General features: G+C 45.8%; 1 protein-coding gene across 1 annotated transcript; it reads left to right on the forward strand.

Annotated features, from left to right (window-relative positions):
* The first annotated feature begins 18,866 nt into the window (after window positions 1-18,866).
* Window positions 18,867-20,593, forward strand: LOC132686681 (C-reactive protein). The gene is made up of 2 exons (XM_060644565.3): window positions 18,867-18,976; window positions 19,570-20,593. The coding sequence occupies exons 1-2, from the start codon at window positions 18,913-18,915 to the stop codon at window positions 20,175-20,177; spliced, it is 672 nt and encodes a 223-aa protein (XP_060500548.1). The 5' UTR covers window positions 18,867-18,912; the 3' UTR covers window positions 20,178-20,593.
* The last annotated feature ends 319 nt before the right edge of the window (window positions 20,594-20,912 follow it).

A 20,912-nucleotide genomic window follows, 5' to 3' on the forward strand; every position in this document is an offset into this window, starting at 1 on the left:
AAAATTTTGCACCACAAGATTTTTTTTTTGCATCATAACTAATATAAAACTGAATTTTAATTTCATACATGCCAACAACAATGTATAATTGGCTTATCAATAGTTAATATTATATTTTCGAATAATACTTCTCACTACTTAGATTTGTATTTCCAAAGGTTATTATAAAAGCCACTGAGAAATAACTAATGGGAAGAATCTTGTGATATAGATTACCACAATCAGTAAAATCCAGATTAGAATGATGTAGATCGAATACGGTTATTAACTTTTATAATAAACCATAAAAAATCAGATAACATGTCAACTGTGCTCTTTTTCATTACTTAGTTTGTAGTAATCTGATGTGGTGTGAGACTAAACTTTTAGGAAATCATTTCACAAAAGGCATGATATTTGTCCTGCACGTGCGTGAGAACACACATAGCACACTCTGGGGTTTGGCTTTTGGAGGGAGGTAAGTCAGAATCATGTGTTAATAGCAGAAACCATCCCATTAACTTCATTAGACATCATGATTAAACTTTCTCCGTCCATTGGAGGAAAGACAAAAGGTGTATATACTTCAAAAGCTAATCAGTCTGGAAGCTACGGGGCGTAGGGTGCACCTCATTTCTTCTGGTGCAAGGGAGGCAAGAAAGAACAGCCTATGAGCTTCCTCAAGAGCAAATACTCTGATGGCTCTGTTCCAGGAACAACTCGCACGGTAGTTGTAAATCGATTCCCTTGCGAAGTCCTTGTGCACCCAAATAGATACCTTGTGACAGTTACTGGTTGGCTAAACTTAGGTCACACGCAGAAATTTAGTGGCAAAAAGAGCTGGGAAATGAAGCCTGTAGCTTTCCAGGTATGATAGATTAGGAAGGGGAGCTTGGATGTGGGGATGTGGGTCTTGAGTGAACCCAATAAGTTTACACACTTTACCACCATCAGTGGAATCACCAACAGAGATGCTCTGCACTTCTTGGGAACAGACTTGACACTGAGTTTGTGTGTGTGTGTGTGTGTGTGTGTGTGTGTGTGTGTGTGTGTATCTGATGCTTCACACTGTGATTTGTAAATGCCTTAGAAACTGGAGTAGCTGGCCCATAGGTATGTAGTCCTGTCCCTGTGAAGGGAGGTAAGACGGTTCTTGAATCCTGTGGCCAGAGATGACGAAGTGACCCTGTCAGTGAGTACAGGACAAGATGATAAAATCGCACAGAATGATGGCCATATAAAGTCTGGAGAGAGAATCTGGACAACTCTTTCTGTGCCTGCTTTATTAGGCTTCGTGCACGTCTCATGTCAGTCATTTTTATTTCCTGTGTCTGTTTCATTCATGTTTATTGTAGCAATCGAAAACAAAAACAAAACCTAAAATAGAGTCTGTCCACTTACTTGGAGGGGGAAGGACAAACAACCAGACTGGGGCTCATGACACACTGATTCTGTAGCGAGTCGAGGGAGTGAGGAGTCTGTGAGAGGGAGGGCTGTGGGGGCTCCGGGGGCCTTCGGGTCCTCAATTATTCAAAAAGAGCATTGGGTAAGGTAGTTGCAAAAGAAGGGTATTTTCGGGTCATTTGTCTATTAGTGAGTGTTCTGTTAGCGAGGTCGTCCGTGTTCCTGGCTCCTGCCTGGAAGGTGGCCAGGGACCTTGTACTTTTCAGGTCCTCCCAGTAGGACAGAAAGGGCAATATACTGGACCGGGCAGGACCTCCAGGCTGTGCAGTTTCAGTAGGGTCATCTGAGGTGTTTGGGTTGTGATCTCTGACGTTCAGCCTGCTCTGATGCTCAGTTGTGTTTTCCTGTCCGGTTGTGCCCAGAGCCCTGGCACCAGAACAATGCAGAAGGGGATGGGATTCATGCCCCAAGATAGAGATGGAATTCCCCTGTCCTGCCCCATCGTCCTTGACTTTGAATCTGCACCCCCTGAACTGAGCTCTGCAGTAACATGAATGTCAAGTACGTAACCCACACTGGCTTCTCTGTTGGGGAACAATCCTGTTTCCTTTCTTGATAAAGCTTAGAATCCTGGTGCCATGATGCAGTTGTGAAGCACTATTTGCATGGGTGACTGTCCCCTTCACCCCTCTGTTGTGTCCGAGTCCAGGCCGTATCTGTCAAAGCCCTCAGTGACAGGAGATACATTCATTCCCTAAAACAGAAGAGATGACTTTCTTCCTTTGGGCTCAGTTTTTACGTCCCCTGTTTTCTAAGAACGGCCACACAGTGTTTCAGGGACAGGGAAACACAACCGGCTGCCCCTGATTTGCCAGTTTGCAAACATTTTCTCACAGAGTTGGGATACCAGCAGGCACAGGAGACTTTTATAACTATCCCTGAGGGGGTCTCCCTTTTCTGGAAAGATCCTGCTGCCTTTACCCCGGAGCCCTGACTCCTGGCCTAACGGGCTGAGTCTGGGAAGTCATTCACATATCAGCTGTGATGTGCCCACTACTGTGGGTATCAACCCAGAAGAGTAGGTCTTGAGACCATCGCATCCGGGTCACCAGAGCCCTGGGACATTGGCCTCCCTCATCCTCTCCGTGGACCCATCTTTGAGACTCAATTGCAGACACAGCACCGACTAGACACGAGTGGGTGTTGCCGTGTTGCCGGGTATTTGCCAACTTCAGCATTTTTGCCCGGGGAGGGAGAGGCTGCCCGAGGCTGGGCCTGGGGTCTGGTCTGAGGGAACTGGTTGCTCAGAGCAAATGCAGGCAACTGGCAGCTTGGGGGGGGGGGGGTGGAGGCTAAGGGGCCGGGCAGGATATGTGGTTTCCTAATTTATACAGAGAAGGGAGAGAAGACATCTTGGTGTGTTCCAAGTCGTGTAACTTCTTCTTTTTGTTTATTTATCTACTTATTAAACAATTTTAAGTGTATTTATTTTGAAAGAGAGAGAGAGGGTGGGGAGGGGCTGAGAGAGAGAGAGAAGGGGACAGAGGATCCGAAGCAGGCTCAGCAGAGAGCCCAATGTGGGGCTTGAACTCATGAACCGTTAGATCATGGCCTAAGCCGATCATGCTTAACTGACTGAGCCACCCAGGCGCCCCAAGTTTATGTATTTATTTTGAGAGGGAGAGAGAGCAATCGCAAACAGGAGAGGAGCAGAGAGAGAGAGAGAGAGAGAGAGAGAGAGAGAATCCCAAGCAGACTCCGCACTGTCAGCACAGAGCCCGACTCAGTGCTTGAACTCATGAACCGCGAGATCACGACTTGAGCCTAAACCAAGAGTTGGATGCTTAACCGACTGAGACACCCATGGACCCCCAAGTCACGTAACTTCTCTCCTCTACTTTTGTCTCCCACACACGTGGGCAGGAAAGCCTTTGTGTCCCCCATCGAGCTGGGTGATTCCTTTGTCACCCCTGAGGCACAGCCAGAGAAGCCGCCACGTCCTTCACAGCTGTGGGTCAGGTCCTGTACTAATCTCTGCGTGGCGCAATCTCTGGGCCTAGAGCATCCCGGAGCAAGAAAATGAATCCTTCTCTCTGAAGAAAGGGCTGAAGTGTGTAGCGTGTCAGTGGGTGGTTCTGATACGTATTTCGAGATCCCACAGAGCTCCCCTGGTCCAGAGTGCCTGTGTTCGGGCTGGGAGTCTCCCGCAGGGATCGCCAAGCTCCTGGTAGACGGGCCACCCCTGGTGAGGAGGAATCTGAAGAAGGGACGCTCTGTGGGACAGGGACAAGCCTTGTTCCGGGGCAGGAGCAGATTGCTCGAGGGTGGGTGGTCTTGGATCAGAACCAGTCCTTGGTGGGAGACATGGGAGCTGTGAACGTGGGGGGCTTCGTGTTATCACCAGTTGAGATTGGCAGCGTCTGCGATGGCAGGACCTTCAGTCCTAACATCCTGGCCGGGAGGATGCCAGGGTATGAGCTGCCTGGTTGGCATGTTTTGAGTCCCCACCATGGCTCTGAGGTCCTTCCTGCTCCGCTCAGAGCACAGGGTGCTGAAGGGCAAACTCTCAGAGATGAAACCCCCTTCCCCTCATGTGTCAGTGGTTGTGTCCCCCACAGTCTGGGTCCCACACATCAGAACGTTGCCTCAGCCCTGCCGGGGCTGCCTGCCTTCTCTCCTCAATGTGCCATCCATCGCCTGAAGGGAGTGTCGAAGGGTTAGCGAGCAGTCCACTGGAGCGGTCATCACTGGGGATCACAGCCGAGGAAGCTTTTTGAACTTCAAGGTACCTTAGGGACCACATAAAAATGGTGGTTTCCTTTTCTTCCTTTCTTTCCTTCCTTCTTTCCTTCTTTCTGTTGAAAAACTTGGTACCAAGTAAGACCTTCTGGAACATACCACCTGAAAACAGGTGGAAACAATGCACCCGTTCGTCAAGCTGTTTAGATCTTCGTTGGTTTGTGAAAGTGTTAGCTGCTTGCAGAATCCCTGACTCGTGCAAGAGCCCCTGGTTCCCAGAAGCACAAAGTGAAAAGTGACGCTTTCCTTCACTGCACAGAGTGTGAAGACTGAGAGGCAAAAGCCACTGTCCTGAAAGGAAGAGCCCAGCTCAGTGGAAAGGAAACGCAGGTCTTCCGATGCCCTGCTGGAGGGGATTCATTTTGGCTTCTTCCAGCCTCTTTCTTCCGTAACTGAGCCCCCATCCCACGTCCAGGTGGTTTCTGGCAACCATGTTTTTATAGGGCTCTGAAATCACCAACCACCGTCGATTAGGACCAATGGGGACATTACCTAATCTGCACTCGGTGTGTTCATTCTCTGTTTATACTTTTGAATCTGGACCAAGAGCTTATTCTTCAGTTTGAGCAGAGTTGAAGGAAACAGAGAAAGTCAGAATTGCTTGGGTTCCTGGTTCCAGTTCCCCACGAGGCAAAATCCTTTCAGATTACGCTACCCGCTGCTCACTGGAAAAGTCTTTTGCAAAGACCCTACACAATGTTTCTTCTGCCCTAGTTTCTACCCTCAAGAGACTTAAATGAGCAGCTTTTGGTGAACAGCTGTTGCCGATTTTCAGTTGTCCAACCATTTGTTTTCTGTGTAGAGTGTCTACGTTATCAGACTTTGGCTTACAAGGTTGGTTCCATCTTAAAGACGGGAAACTCCGTATAAAACATTTCAGAAGATTTTCCATCTCTTTGTGAATATCTCTCAATTGATATTTCTGCTGTAATATATCATGAGGAAGCTTTCTATTCTTTCAAATTTTTATCCTAAAAAGTAGCAGGGATTATAGGGGAAATATAGTTTAGGGCATACCATTAAAAACTTCTGCAACAGGGGCTCATGGGTGGCTTAGTTGGTTAAGCCTCCGACTCTTGGTTTCGGCTCAGATCACGATCTCACGGTTTGTGAGTTTGAGCCCTGTGTTGGGCTCTGTGCTTGGGATTCTCTCTCTCCCTCTCCCTCTCTCTCAAAATAAATGAAATAAACTTAAACAAGCAAACAAACCCATAAAACCAAAAAAAAAAAAAAAACCCCAAAAACTTTTGCAACGATGGAATGGGTTCAATGACACAAACAGTAACTATTCTAATAAAACTACTTTCATGACTAAATTAAGATAAAACAATCCAAATTTTTGCCTTTACCTTAAAAAAAAAAGGGGGACTAGGTAAGTCTCACCTGATGGAAAGATGTATAAGTAAAGATTGAGTGACAGAGAAAAGGCAAACACACCAAGAGGGTCTTTCTAAGACAGAAGCATGTGGCCGGGTGGACTGAGAGGAGAAACACGTGACTCCATGTTCCTCCAGGCTGATGTACTCCCTGTGTTGGTGTCCACCGTGGTGGCTGCTGTTACTTGGTGGTGGAGAATAGCCATCGGCCACCGCTACTCCCTCACTTATCTGTCACACCCGAATTGGTTCACGTTGCGGAAACAAGTGTTGTCATTGAACACAATGAACCAGTGGCCAACGGTGGTGGTGCTACAAGTTGCCTATCCGACGGGCAGAGGAGCTGGCACGCTGGTGGGAAGGGGGTGCTAGGGGCCTTATGTTGAAGCTAAATTTGAATGGCAAGTGTATTTTATGTATTTTTTTACTTGACTTGGGTCACCCCTTCCAAAGTTGGCTCTGGCTTTGTTCATTACATAAGAAAATGGCAGGGCAGGAAGGGCGCTGCTCAGGGATGGCCCGAAGCATTCGCAAGCTGACGGAGAGACTCCTTAAGGAGGGTGCTTGGCCGCATGGGCTAAGCTTCAGAAGCATCAACAGCAACTTCAGTTCAGAAATCTGCTTGGGGTGTTTATAAAGTTGAAAGAGATGTGAGCACCCAAGAAGGACCTTCTCCAAGCGTATTTCACATGCCTCAACAATTCTCGAGGAGGAGACATTCCTGCCCAGAATGTGTCGCTAGCTGAGAGCCTGCAGAGGGTGTCAGAAATGGGATATCAAAGCCGTAAGGCTCAAAGGGATGGGCAGGAATCAAGAGGGTTTGATTACGCACAAAGGAGAAGAAGGATACATCAAATAGACATGGTGACAGGCTTTGCCGATATGGCTGATGACTGAACTGTCAAGAGGGCAGCAATGGTCCCAGTCCTGATCTCTGGGTGTGCAGGGTAAATCCCTGTATTTCAAATTAGTCTTTCAAGAGATTCTTCCCAATGAGTTTATAGGTTATAGACTCAGGGCAACGAACCTTAATTGACTGGCATCTCGTGAAGTCCCAACCAAGATGTTCTTCGACCATTCTCATTCTCTCAGACATTATGGAGTTTCTGGTACTGCCTTTGGCCAACACTGAGTGCTGGGTCTGCAGAGCATTATTTTGTCTGGGATAGCTGATTCAGGAGCTGTGGTTTTGGTTTGTTTTCTACATTTTACGGGGCGGGGGGGAGTGCATGCTGTGTTACTTGTGTGCGTCCCGTTAAACTCTTCGAATTCTTTAAAGGAAGGGCTCTTCCAACTTTGCAAGAGTTGAAAGAGCCACACTCCTTTCGAGGAAGAGGCCTGGGCCGCTGCTGCTGAAGGAATGTGACTCTGCACAGATTATGTAGTGTGACTGGCTAAGGCAAATAGATTTAGAAATTGGGGCTGGGTGGGGGGCAGAATTCCTCCGGAGTTTCAACTCACAAGAGTGAGACAATTTGACTTTGGACTTTAACTAATTTGTACTTTACTTATACGGGATTTTAATTTTTGGAATTTAATCTCTCCCTGGAGATGTAATAATGAAGATTGACTTAAAATTTAGATGGATGCATCTACCTGCTGTTGGCATTTATTACTGAAATACTCTGATGTGGTCATTTAATTTCGTCGCAGAACTTTTGGTGGAACTATAGTTGGACAATATGAATAGAAGCAATTTCGACTGGGAAGAGTAAGGAGTTAGTTTTAGATTTGGCGTTAGCCTGGCCTTATATAGTTAATGTAATTAACCTACTGTTTGGGCCCATTTCCGTTTCTGGAACACAGGCTACATTGGCCACCGGCAGTCATAGGAGAGTTCGTAAAGGAGCACTGAGGACAGCCACATGTCTGGTTGGTCACAGGTGTATTGGTTGAGCCCTATGGATGAAAAGAACGTATTTGGGGATGCAGCGTTTCCTTCCCATTCCTTGTGTGATGGAAGCAGCCTCAGAGAAACGTTCCTGGCCTCACTTCCCTTCCACGCGGTTCCCTCCGGGGGAGAAGTAGGGTGTCCCGCAGCTGGCTGGTGGACGCTCTGCGCGCCTCTTCCAGACGTCACACCGAGAGTCCGAAGTCAGCCCTGGTGGGAACATTTACGGCACGGAAACCAGCAAACACTATGAATCGGGAGTTTTCGTGCCACAGAACTGGCTCTCTGGGACTCCAGCCTCATCCACCTGGAAGGAACGACTTGCCCATTGATGACTTTGGGATGGGGAACCGAGCATGTGCATGGCCATCCCTTTCTGTCCCCTTCTTCGTGTGTGGATGTGTGTGTGTGTATTTGGGGACCTGCCTGTCTGCAGATAGCACGTGTTTGAGTCTGCTCTCCGCTTTGGGGTGACTTTGACAGTACGTGCCCTGCACCCACGGGGGCACATCTGTCTGCTCCAGAACTCACCGCGGCTGCGTGAGTGAAGCTGTCTACATCTGAGGGTCAGGATGAAGCCATCTTAACCAGCACAGCCCCTTTAGCCTCAAAGCCAATGTCTTGACCTCTGTCTGACATCTCGATTTCTCTCAATTGGTTCGAAACTCAGCTAGAAAGGAGAGCAGTACAACTTATTAGTTTCCTTATACCTCAACACTTACGTTTTCTCTCTTTTCTTGTTTGGAAGTTGTATGTATATATACTCTTCTAATTGTAACTCACAAATATCCCTCTTTAGGGCTACACCCAGCCGGTTTAGCGTCCAACTCTTGATCTTGGCTCAAGTCACGATCTCATGGTTTGTGAGATGAGCCCCACACTGGGCTCTGCACTGACAGCACGGAGCCTGCCTGAGATGCTCTCTCACCCTCTCTCTCTGCTCCTTCCCTGCTTGTGTACTCTCTCTCTCCAAATAAATAAACATTTAAAAAAAATATTCCTTTTTTTAAAAACGTGTCTTTTCTGTTTTGAGAAAGGACTGCACCAGGAATGGAAATCTGCATCAGATTTTTTTAAAAACTCAAACAATTGAAAAAAAAAACAAACTCAAACAATTGAAAGAAAGCTTTGCCCTCTGACCCAGATGTAAGCATAATCATGAAATTATGTTGCATGTTTCTTACATATTTTTTTAATGAGTAGAACTTAAAAAAAACTTTTACTTTGCAATAATTTTAGATGGGTAGATAAGTTACAAAAATAATGCAGAGTTCCTATAAGCCCTTCACCCAATTTCCCCTAATTTTAACATTTTGCGTCACCACTGGTGCATTTGTTAAAACTCAAAGACAATGGTTGGCATATTGCTCGTAACCGAACTCTAGTCTCCATTCAGATTTCTCTAGTTTTTACACTAATGTATGTTTTCTGTTCAAGGACTCAGGCCAGGAGACCACACTCCACTAATTGTCATCTCTCTTTGGCCTCCTCTGGTCCATGACAGTTTCTCAGGCTTTCCTCATGTCTCATGACCTTGACAGGCTTGAGGAGTACCGGTCAGGTCTTTTGTAGAAGGTCGCTCTATTCGAATATGTCCGAGGCTTCTCTCCTTGTTAGGCCGGAGTTGTGACGATGAATGAGATAGGATGAATTATTCATTAGAAATACTTTCTCAAGTCTGTAGACATATAGATATTGATGTACATTATATCCTATCGTTTGTGATTTTAAAAGCCGAGTCCGAGATAACATTTACGTAGCTTTTGTAACTTGCCTTTTTCATTCGACATTGTTTTAAGCTCCATTTTGAAATAACAGGCATTTTCCCTGTTATAATGTGATATATGCATTCCTGAAAATCCTCGTGTTCTGCATAATTGTACACTAAAAATAGCAGGGCTTGTGGGATAATTAGACCCATACATAATTAGGGGCAGACCACTCGAAACGTGCACACCAACACGCCAGAGCACTAACACACGGACAGTAATGATCTTGTGAATCATGGGCACAGGACGGGCTCACAGCCCCGCCGCCCCACACTCCTGCAGCCTGCAGCTCAGGGCTCCTAAGACCTTCGGGGAGTGTGTGTCTGGGGGTTGCCACCTTCAGGACGTGTTGGTTTTATAAAACTCTTAATCTGATCCCTGGCACAGCTTCATTATCAAAACTATTTGGAACGTAGGGAGAAATCTCTTGGTAGCTCCTGGCAACATCATGGGGTGGTTTCAAGCTGGGGATGCAGAGCAGTTTTTGAAGCCTTATAAGCCATCGACTGCCTGCACCGGTGACCCTGAGCCAGGCCTTTCTGGCTTTTCGTTAAGATCTTCATGTGTTACTAAGAATTTTTCTTGCATTGCATGGAAGTGTGGTCGTTACTCGGAAGCCAAGCCGAGAACCTGCCATCAGCTTTTGCCTACAATACTTACACGTGTGGGTAAACCCCTCTCATCTCGAGGTTCCCGACTTTATCGATAAGTGACCTTCCTTACCTACCTGGTAAAGCTACTGGGAACCCTGCAAGTAAGGCACCAGGCTGTTTTCCCAAGAGGTTCTCTTGGTTTCAGAAAGGCAACCTTAGTTCCGTAAAGCTATCTGGTCCTATCTGAGGCTGTACAGATTGTTCTCAAGTCAAAGCCTTGAGAAAACCAGTCAAAGCCTTGGTATACAACCGACGTTTTCAAGTGTGTCCTGTCACAAGGAGAAGGGATTTTTATCGAACTTGCATAAATAACCATATTGCCATGAAAATAACAATATAGACTGAGAGTTTCCAAATTCTGGAGGGATCAGGCAGGGGGAAAACGACAAATGTTTCATCTTTATCCACAGAGGTATATTTCAGAAAACTGCGGATAGATTCAGAAGAAAAGGTTTTCTGAAACCTAGAAAAACAAACATAAAAGAACCAGCAGGGCTCCAAATTTTACAACCATAAAAGATTATAATCACACTTAGCAGCTCATTTAGTCCCAGGTGATGAATTCTTGCTGCTGTTACTTTTTTGGTTAGAAGTTGTATGAAGCCCTCAGTTTCTCCATTAGAGTTGTGCAATTCTTCCCCAGTTCAGTGCTGTGATTGGAAAGTTATCAGAAACCTGTGCTTGTGAGTGTCCTTTCCATGAAAAGCCATGAAGATGACTTTTGCAAAAACATCAGCATAAAACAGTAACTTCTATAAATGAGAAAAAGTGTTTAAAAAAGACCATGGTTAAACATCTGTTGGAAATTCATTATTGATTGTTTCAGTGGCACGCAGCATTTTAAGATAATACCTGGGGAGGGGGGCGCCGGGGCGGCTCAGTTGGTTAAGCATCTGACTTCGACTCAGGTCATGATCTCATGGTTCGTGAGTTCGAGCCCCGCATTGGGCTCTATGCTGGCAGCTCGGAGCCTGGAGTCTGCTTCGGATTCTGTGTCTCCCTCTCTCTCTGCTCCTCCTCTACTCACACTCTGTGTCTCTCTCTCTCTCAAAAGTAAATAAACATTAAAAAAATTTTAAAAAAGCTAATACCGGGAATTATGATTGATAGCTTTATACCAGGACATATCAGGATTTCGCACATTTCCTAAAAATTCTGGAACCACTTATATTCACAGTGTATACCCACACAAATGTAAACTAAGGTTTTACATCACTTACGTGATCATGCTTTTCAAGTAATTTAACATCAAATCAGGCTAACAAGTTTAAAGTTTGTTTTTTTGTTTTTTTTTTTTGAGGAGGGAGAACAAATCTTTTGAGGTGTTCCAGGGACTTTCTGGAAAATTACACCCAGATAAAAAAATTTCACTTAGTATTTGACTTGGGAAGTTTGTTAAACACATCAAAAGGTTTGGATGCTTGACAAAATGGAATCACAGGCAATTATGAAACAATATTTAATTATCTATGTCATCAAAATCTTTTATTTTTTTTTAATTTTTTTTAATGTTCATTTATTTTTGAGACAGGGAGAGACAGAGCATGAACAGGGGAGGGTCAGAGAGCAGGAGACACAGAATATGAAGCAGGCTCCAGGCTCTGAGCTGTCAGCACAGAGCCCGACACGGGGCTAGAACTCACGGACCACAAGATCATGACCTGAGCTGAAGTTGGCCGCCCAACCGACTGAGCCACCCAGGCGCCCCCATCAAAATCTTTTAAAAGCAAATACGGAAGTGAGTTAAGCAAAACTCACTTCTTAATATTAAGATTCAGTTAAGTCATCAAAGACTTGATAAAGACAACACGAAGCACAGGACATGGTTTCAGTAAAGAAAATATTTGCTTTCTTGACCAGTTACTTAAAAGGCAAAAGAACTTCCATCACATCTTTTCAAGTGCAGACCAATAGTCCAAGGACACTTTTTCCTTTTAGCACATGAAAGAAACTTACATAAACAACCTATTGATAATAATATTTATTTTGAAAGACCCGACAGCAATTCAATTTCTAGCCAACTTGACTATATATGGTAATATTCTCTCTCTCTGCCCAAATATACATTTAGTTTGTTCTCCATTATTTTCCTTCCCGTTCTGAAATTACCAATTTCACTTCAGGACAGATCTACTTTTTTTTTTCCTTAACAAAAAATGCATCTCCATGCCTCAAAACTTTCATATCCAAAAACGTATCCCACTTTCCTTGTGTACAGAGTCGTGACCCCTTATTGTATCTAGCAATTGTACCTACACGGATTAATTCGAATTCATTAACCCTTAGAACCTTTAATATCTAGTCAAAACTAAGAAGTAAGCACTTGTGAACTGTTCCACTAGCATTCTCCAGGTTGGTGAATTCATGAGTACGTTTCAATATGGCACAGTTGACACGTTTACCAACAGACCCTAAACCTTTAGTTTCTACGTCACAGAAGCCAAAGGTAGATAAGCCTATGTCCAGTCATCACTGTTTCCAGTATTTTGTCTTCTTTGGAAATGATCTAGATATTTAATAAATATCCATCACTTAACTTAGCAAAACTCTAAGGTTTCAAGTTACCCCAAAGATTTGGGAAACATAATTTTGGCTGAAAAGTTCATCTATAAACTTTTATCACACTTACGTATATCTGAATTATTTGCGCTCAACAATTCCATTTAGACTATGCGTGCATCCGTCATGAGACACTCTGCCATGATCCCAAGCTCTTTTCCTGGCTGACAAATTTTCTAAGAGATAGCATGCATGTATTTGACTAGTGGACGTAGGTGGGATAAATGTTGTATGTCTGCATTAGATTCAGTGTCGATAACTCTGAAGCCATGTATATTTTATTTTTTAGTTAAAAATTCTTAAAGTTTATTTACTTATTTTGAGGGAGGGAGAAAGAGCATGAGCAGGGAAGGGGAGGAAAGAGGGAGAGAGAGAATCCCAAGCAGGCTCTGCACTGTTCGCGCGGAGCACGATGTGGGGCTCAAACTCACACAAGGTGAAATCGTGACCTGAGTTGAAACCAAGAGTTGGGCGCTCAACTGACTGAACCACCCAGGTACCCCGAAGACATGTATCTTTTAATTAAACTAACAAAAAATAAACTAGCTTGTATATAATAAAGATTACCCCAGATCACATGAACTTGGAAAACACGCGTGTTAGCTTCTATGTTTCTGAGTTTTAGGAATGCTTATTTCATAAGCACTTATTTTTAAGCCAATTAAATAGGGATGTTTACAAATTAATTTTCACAATACCCTCTGGAGGTAGAAGAAAATACCATCTCTCTGTGCGTGTACAAACATAGGCATACATAAACATACAGGCAGACACAGAGATCTTAGAGCCTTCATTCTAAGATTGTAGCCATGAATAAGGTACAGCAATGTTAAAGTCACTAATTTATAATGTTAATTTATTTTTGAGACAGAGAGAGACAGAGAATGAATGGGGGGAGGGTCAGAGAGAGAGGGAGACACAGAATCGGAAGCAGGCTCCAGGCTCCGAGCTGTCAGCACAGAGCCCGACGTGGGGCTCGAACCCGTGAACCACGAGATCATGACCTGAACCAAAGTCGGACACTTAACCGACTGAGCCACCCAGGCCCCCCTGAAAGTCATAATTTATAAATAACAGTTGAATTCAAATTATATCTCTGTCAGACAGAACAAGTTAAAGTTACTTGCTCCAATGGCTAAAGCTGTAAAGTGTTGATATTTACTAATTAGTATTTACTAATACTTACGGAGAAGACATTTAAGATTTGTATTTGTCCTTGACAGGTGATTGTATGGGGGCTATGGGCTAATGTTTGGCAGGTGGACCTTTACAGCAGTTTATGATTTAAAAAGCTACCCACCCCCCTTCAGTCTCAGGTCTGATTGTGGACTGTGTTTTAGTTGTCTCCTGGGGTGTTTACATTTTAAAGACGTGGCAAGATTTACATTTTGCAGGGACAGAGAAAGAAGGTGAATTTTCTCCTAGGGGTCTTGAAGCATATTTGTCTGTTACAGAAGTCTAGGATAATTAGTATTTCAATTTTTTCTGCCTTTTTTTTTTGAAATGCGGAACAATTGACTTCCAATATTTGGATTTTTTCTTTTTTGGTGCAAGATCTGCAAATGTCTGAAGGCGAACAGGAAAGCGTCTGAGTGGACGCTGAGTAGCTCTTAGAATTACGCTTTGCCTCTCCCAAGACTCAAGTGACAAATGGAGAATCGTCGGTTTTAACTCTCTTTTTGTCTTGCATTCTTGCAAGCTATCGTCAAAGACTTGGGTCGCTGCTTCCACCCTCATGCTTAGAAGGGGACTGGTCCATCAGACTACTCTATTTTGAATGTGTCTTTTTAGATCAGGGAGAAAATTTCCCCTGAAATTAAGGAGGGAAATTAAAAGATTTCTGTGTTGTGGAGCTTTAGGGTATAGCGCCTATGCCTTTGAAAGGTCTGTACGAAGCATTCAACAAAAGCCTTTGGATGCTCTCCATCCTGAGAGCACAAGTCAACCTTGTACAAATTCACCGTAAAGGGGAAAGACTCTGCTATTGCTTCTATCAGCCCCCAGTTCGTCCATTCCCCTACCATTTCTTTGTAGGAGGGCCTGGGGGAAATTCTGGCTACCTCTTGTCTCCGCGAGAGGGGTTTTTCCCAGGGGGCCCTTTGGCCTGTTAACTGCACTACAGTCGTGGGTGGGAGAATATCCCTCCGCCTGCAGTCAAGGTCCTTGTGAATGGAGCGGTGATTGGCCACTCGTCTTCTGATTCCTCCATAAACTTGTCAGGGCCTTCTGAAAGTGGAAGTTAAAGGGTGTTATAACTTGGAAAATCTGTTGCTATCCAAGGGAAGTGAATTCTTTGTCGCTGTGTGTGTGTGTGTGTGTGTGTGTGCCTGGCAGGGGGCAGGGGGTGTGTGACCAGGATGTATCCACAAAGGACGTCACATGGAAAGACTCGAAGCTGTGACTGATTATGGAGCTCGTGAAGCACCTGTCCCAGGTGTGCATGGGCTTCCGCCTTCACTTGAGTAGCCCGTGTACCCTGAGCCTCAAGAACAGGCTGGAGCGTTCTCTGTGAATCTTCTAGGGAAAGGATGGCTAAACCAGGGGGCTGGGTGTTCAGGGGATTTTCTGGGGAAAGTGGAGGAGTTTGGGGAGTTGGAATTTGGGAAGGAGGTGAGGCCGGACTTTAGGAAGGGGAATTGACGTTAAATGTGGACTTTCATCTTTGTTCCAATTTGTGTTCTTTCGTCTTGTTAAGGGGGTCCCTAATTATTCTCGTTTGTATCCACTTTTTCACGTGGTCTTTCCATAAGAGGCAATAAGGATGAGAACTCTCTGGAAAAAAAATTAGTTTCTTCAAATACAGACATTTTCTAATTCAGAAGATACTTTGGCCATTGACTTGTCGGATCTTATATTGGTCTCAATAGTGACTCAAACCAGTTAGCCTTTTCGTGGCTTGACCAAGGATGCCAAAGAGATGCACTAAAAAAAAAATGCACCAAAAAAGGGTGCAAAAGACACCGCCCTCACAAGATTCAGAAAGTTCGCTCCCAGCGTTAGCCCGGGAAAGCAAAACCCTTTGTTGTCATAGGCAGTCGGTGGAAATGGCGTCTCCAGTTTCTCATGAGAACATGAGGGGCCTCGGTCACAGACTTGCATATCTGAGACACTAACGAGACAACACTCTTGCACTAACGAGACAACAAAGGTCGAGATGACCAAGGCCCCTCATGGATTGGAGCCCTTGTGACAAGTGCCCCTGTGAACTGGTACAGGGTAGGTAGGTAGGACAAGAGAGTGTTGCTTGCGGACTGCACGTCTCGGAATCCCAGTCTGTTCGACTGGCTGCTAGATGCAGACTGGCAGGTGCACCTTCCAGCTGGTGGGAACCAGAGGGATTATTTTCACTGGTCACAAAGCCAAGCTCTAAGGACATAGAACAAGATGAAAGGAAAACCTCGTCTGGTTTGCACACAAAATTTGCCTCAGCAGACGCCAGTCCGGCGAGAACCGTGAAGTCAGCAGTCTGGGAGGCTGGCTCGAACAGCAGACTTAGGGGGCCTACGCCTATGGTTCTACCCTGTGGTTTCCCTCCTTATGACAAATGACATAAAAGAGAAAAAGGAAAACAGTGACCATCTGAGGGAGGAAAGGGGTCAATGGCAAACAGGGGTACACATAACAAATCTTTACGATAGTTGCTCTATCCAGGGAACCAGTCCACACAAGTATTTTCTTCTGCTAATCTAAATTCAGAAAAGAAAAGAACTCTCTCCACTCTCACTCCCAACAGATGCTGCGGGCAGAGGCCCAGGAGACTGATATGGTTAAGAATTCTTACTTTCTGGGGCACTTGGGTGGCTCAGTCAGTTGAGCAACTGACTTCGGCTCAGGTCATGATCTCACGGTTTGTGAGCTCGTGCCCCGCGTTGGGATCTGTGCTGACACCTTGGAGCCTGGAGCCTGCTTCGGATTCTGTGTCTCCCTTACTCTCTGCCCCTCTCCGGTTCATGCTGTGTCTTTCTCTCTTTCTCTCTCAAAAGTAAATAAACATTAAAAATATTTAAAAAAAAAAAAAAGAAGAATTCTTACTTTCTGCTGGCTCCCATCGGGGGCCCCAGGATTCCTCAGCTGCACCATCTGGGCGCGACAGTGAGAGCCCCACATTGGGCACCAAAACTGTAGGGGAGGAGAACTTTTCCCTTCTTCCCTTCCAGGTTCTTTGGCTGGCTGGCCTGATAATTAAATTGACGTAAGACAGGTTAACAGGAGGAAAACAAATTTCGTTTCATATGATGGGAGCCTATAAAAATGGGACATCCAAAGAAGAGACCAAGCAGGCAGCTTTTATGCTTTTTAGCCGAGGAAACAAAACATTTGTGAGAGTTGATGAGACACAGGGATTTGGACTTTGGGTAGCAGGTTAGTGAAGAAGTAACAAGGTTTGTTTATATAGCCTTCTTGGCCCTACGTTTCCTACCTCTGGTGTTAAGGATGCCTTCTACTTCCCTGGTGCGGAGAGGGCACCTTCCACATGGGAGATTTATTTCCCGCTTCCAGAGGGACAGAGGAGGGTCGGGGTGTCCTTCCTGCACTATTTCTTACGTGACTTTGATTCAAAAGAATTGATATGTCAAAGTGGCGTATTTTGGGGTGGCCTGTTCTGCCCCCCCCCCCCCTTCGGTAGCAAGTAGCTCAAAGAGTTGTCATAAGAATCAAATAGGATCATGGCTAGAGAACACTTAGTGTAGCACCTGGCACGTAGGAAGCTCTCGAAACGGTCGTCTGCCATTATTATCATCAGGCTGTTTTGCGTTATATCCCTGAACATAGGCTCATTATATACCATCAGAGTATACTTTGGTGGAATTGGTCTGAGGTACAGCAGTGGGAGGTTTTGCTAAAGATTAGGTCCAGGGTATTAGGGGGACGAACGGCAAACCTTTCAGGCAATTATTTGTGAATATCGATTCCCCTAATTGAGTTTTGGTAACTATTTGGAAGCCTGCAAGGTAAGGATATATTCTCGGGCAAAAATGTGAGTGCGAATATTCTCTGTTGTCCAATTAGGGAAGATCCATATTCCCTGACATTCAGCTAAGCAGAAGAGGGGGTTGACACTTCTTTCTGGTTAAAGAATCCAGTCAGGAGATATGTCTTAATTATAGAAGACCATCCCAAATCCCCAAGGATGTGGGCTGAGCTAATATTTTCCTCGGAATTCAATTACTGTTACCTTACTACACATAGTTTAGTGGACAGCCTCTGGCCCTAATAATTTTAGCCAGGAAAATTTTTACAGCTGGCATTTGCATTCAGGGAACATTAAAAAGCTCTCGATAAAGCATTCCTGGAATGCTTAAATTTAAACAGTTTAGCTCACTGGTAGATATTTCCATGTAATTTTGTTAGAAAATATATCCCAAGGTAACTGATGTATTGTCGTACTACATAGAGCTGTCAGACATGATCCAATTAAATGTTGGGTGAAATCTTCCAAAAAGGGTGATTTTAGTTTGGGTGAGTTGGTTCTAAGCAATTCTTTTTCACAGTAAATGGGGAGTAAGATTAATTGCCCACTGAGGCCACTTCTAGCTGATGTTAGTACAGCCACGTCATCAGCGCTGGTTTTCCTTTACAGAAGGGGTCTTGTATCCTGTTTGTTCAGAAGTAGAATCAGGCGTTAAGGCTGAAGTTAAAAGGACAGAGGGCCAAATGATACCTAAATCCTATGATAAAACTACCGGGGGCGGGGGGGGGGGCCACCTGGGGGGGCTCGGTCGGTTAAGTGTCCGACTTCAGCTCAGGTCATGATCTCGAGGTTCGTGAGTTCGAGTCCCGCGACGGGCCCTTTGCTGACCGCCCAGAGCCTGGAACCTGCTTCGGATTGTGTGTCTCCCTCTCTTTCTGCCCCTCCCCAGCTGGCACTCTGTCTCTGTCTCTCTCTCAAAAACTAGTAAACATCAAAAAAATTTTAAAAAGGGTATAAACAAATTCATGTTAAGTTTTCTCTTACAGCATCATAAGCATATTTACGTGTTGTAGCATAAAATTCACAACCGCCGTTGTAAACGGCTGTCCATTCTGTTCAGTGGATGTGGATCTACACCATCTGTTTAAACGTGCCCACAATTTTCTAAGTTGTGGTTGTCTTTGTGAATAAAGCCTCCTCCACCCCCCAAGCCACCCCACCCCCACCCCGCCCGATATTCTAGAATGGATTTCCAGGATGTGACTGTTTTAGTTCACCAAGCACTGCCACCCAGCGCTGTTGGAGAACCAGCAGGCACCGCAGCGTCGCTAATAAATAACCCACATTGATCTCTCATTTTGCGATTTATCTTGGTTTATTTGCTCTTCGGGCTTTGATTCATGGCACCAGAGGGCAATTTTGGAGAATCATTTACCCATCAGCTGAAGTCACTGTGATTGCGGCTCATAAAAGGTCAAGCAGAGCAGACCAGAGATGGGGATCCCAGCTGCCAATACTTTTTCCACGACGAGAACCCAGATTCCGGGCCCGGGGACGGCAGGGCGGAGGCATGGACAAGTTGTCACTGTGTTTCCTGGTCGTCATCGGCCTCCCTGGAGCTTTTCTCCAAAGAGGTAAGCGCGGCTCTGGATGGTCGCTGAGTTCTCGTCTCCCGGCCAGGCTGTGGAAGGCCATGGGGAAAATGGCCAGCGCGGGGAAGGGGTGGTGGTCCGGGGAAGAGGGCAGTCTGGTTTCTAAATCCACATAGTGACAGGATACAGCTTCGTGGCCTAACAAGCTGTTAAAAGAGAGACCACAGGCCCTCATGGAATCGCTTGTGTTAAGCCCCACCCACATCGGCAAACCGAGACTGACTACCTCACCTGATTTCAGTGCCAGCCTCCCCCTGGAATAGAACCTTTAACTGGTCAATCTGGTTGGCAAGCTGGTCAGCACTAACGAGGTTAATTCGCCCGAGAGCAGCCCTTCCTCCCCCCATAGGACGGTGACCCTGCTTGAAGTAATCTACCCCTTGCTAGAAACTTGCTCTCCCTGAACCTTCTACCCTGTAGTTCTCAGAGCTCCTTTCTTTCTGCTGGAAGGGATGCTGCCCAATTCAGGAATCAGGGAATAAGGCCAATTAGATCTCTAAATTTACTCCTCTGAATTTTGTTTTTTGACGTAACTCGACTGCCGCCATTCTCTCTCTCTCTTTTCTATCCCACAGACATGCAAAACAAGGCCTTTGTGTTCCCCATAGAGTCCGATAAGTCCTTTGTAACCCTGTTTGCTCAGGTCCAGGAGCCATTGAAGGCTTTCACCGTATGCCTGCGAGTCTACACCGCCTTGACCCGCCCATATAGCCTCTTCTCTTACGCCACCAGGACACAGAGCAATGAGATCCTCCTCTTCAAGTACAGGAGTGGAGTATACAGCGTATCTGTGGGTGGCTCGGACGCCTACTTCAAGACTCCGGAGAAGTCTTATGCACCAATGCACTTCTGCATCAGCTGGGAGTCCAGCTCAGGGATTGTAGAGCTCTGGGTGGATGGGAGGCCCATGGTGAGGACGAGTCTGAAGAAGGGATACACTGTGGGGGCAGGAGCAAGCATCATCCTGGGGCAGGAGCAGGATTCCTTTGCCGGCAACTTTGATACGAACCAGTCCCTAGTGGGAGACATTGGAGAGGTGAACATGTGGGACTTTGTGCTGTCACCAGTCGAAATAAACTCCGTCTACAATGGTAAGGCCTTCAGCGCTAACGTCCTGAACTGGCAGGAGCTGAGCTACGAAGCACAAGGTGAAGTGTTCGTCAAGACCCAGCTGTGGACCTGAGACCTTCTGCCAGTCCCGGAGCTGCCTCCTGGGGGTGGGCGGTGGGGTCACACCTCACATGGCCCTCGTTCGATCCGGCTCTGAGGGGGGACCCCTACACACGTGGGGGGGCCGTGTTTCCCTCTGTTTTCATCAGCACAAGGGACAGCGCCGGGCAGCGGGGGCTGTTCAGGACCACACCACCTGACCTGGGGGAGGGGCGCCTGGGTGGCCCAGTCCTTTGAGGGTCCGGCTCTCGGTTTCGGCAAAGGTCATGATCTCACGGCTTTGCGGGTCGGAGCCCCACGGCGAGCTCTGCGCTGACAGTGTGAAGCCGGCTTGGGATTCTCTCTCTCTCTCTCTCCGCCCTTCCCCCGCCTCACGCTTGTCCGTGCCTCTCGCCAATAAATAAATAAATAAACTGAAAAGAACATCTGCTTTGCGGGACCGTCGATGTTTTTAAAGTTCTCCAAGTGAGTGCAGTGTTTGGTCAAGATGGAGAGCCATGCATTTTAAGTGTCTCTAGGAGGAAGTGAGCCAACTTTTGTGTTTTTTTCTCCCGGAAGACGGCATATGTTTACCCGAGGTCCTGCCAACATTTTAATTTCCTTTTAAAGGCAAACCCACCCCATTTTATTGTGCTTTCATGAGTTATCTGCATAACCCAGGAAGAGAATTTTTCCAGTGTTCTGACCCCCCCGTCCCCCCATCCATCAGGATGTGGTCACTGGAATTTAGAATTCTCTCTAATTATTT

This window comes from Panthera onca, chromosome F1 (assembly GCF_046562875.1).
Source record: "Panthera onca isolate mPanOnc1 chromosome F1, mPanOnc1 haplotype 2, whole genome shotgun sequence".
Taxonomy (NCBI): domain Eukaryota; kingdom Metazoa; phylum Chordata; class Mammalia; order Carnivora; family Felidae; genus Panthera; species Panthera onca.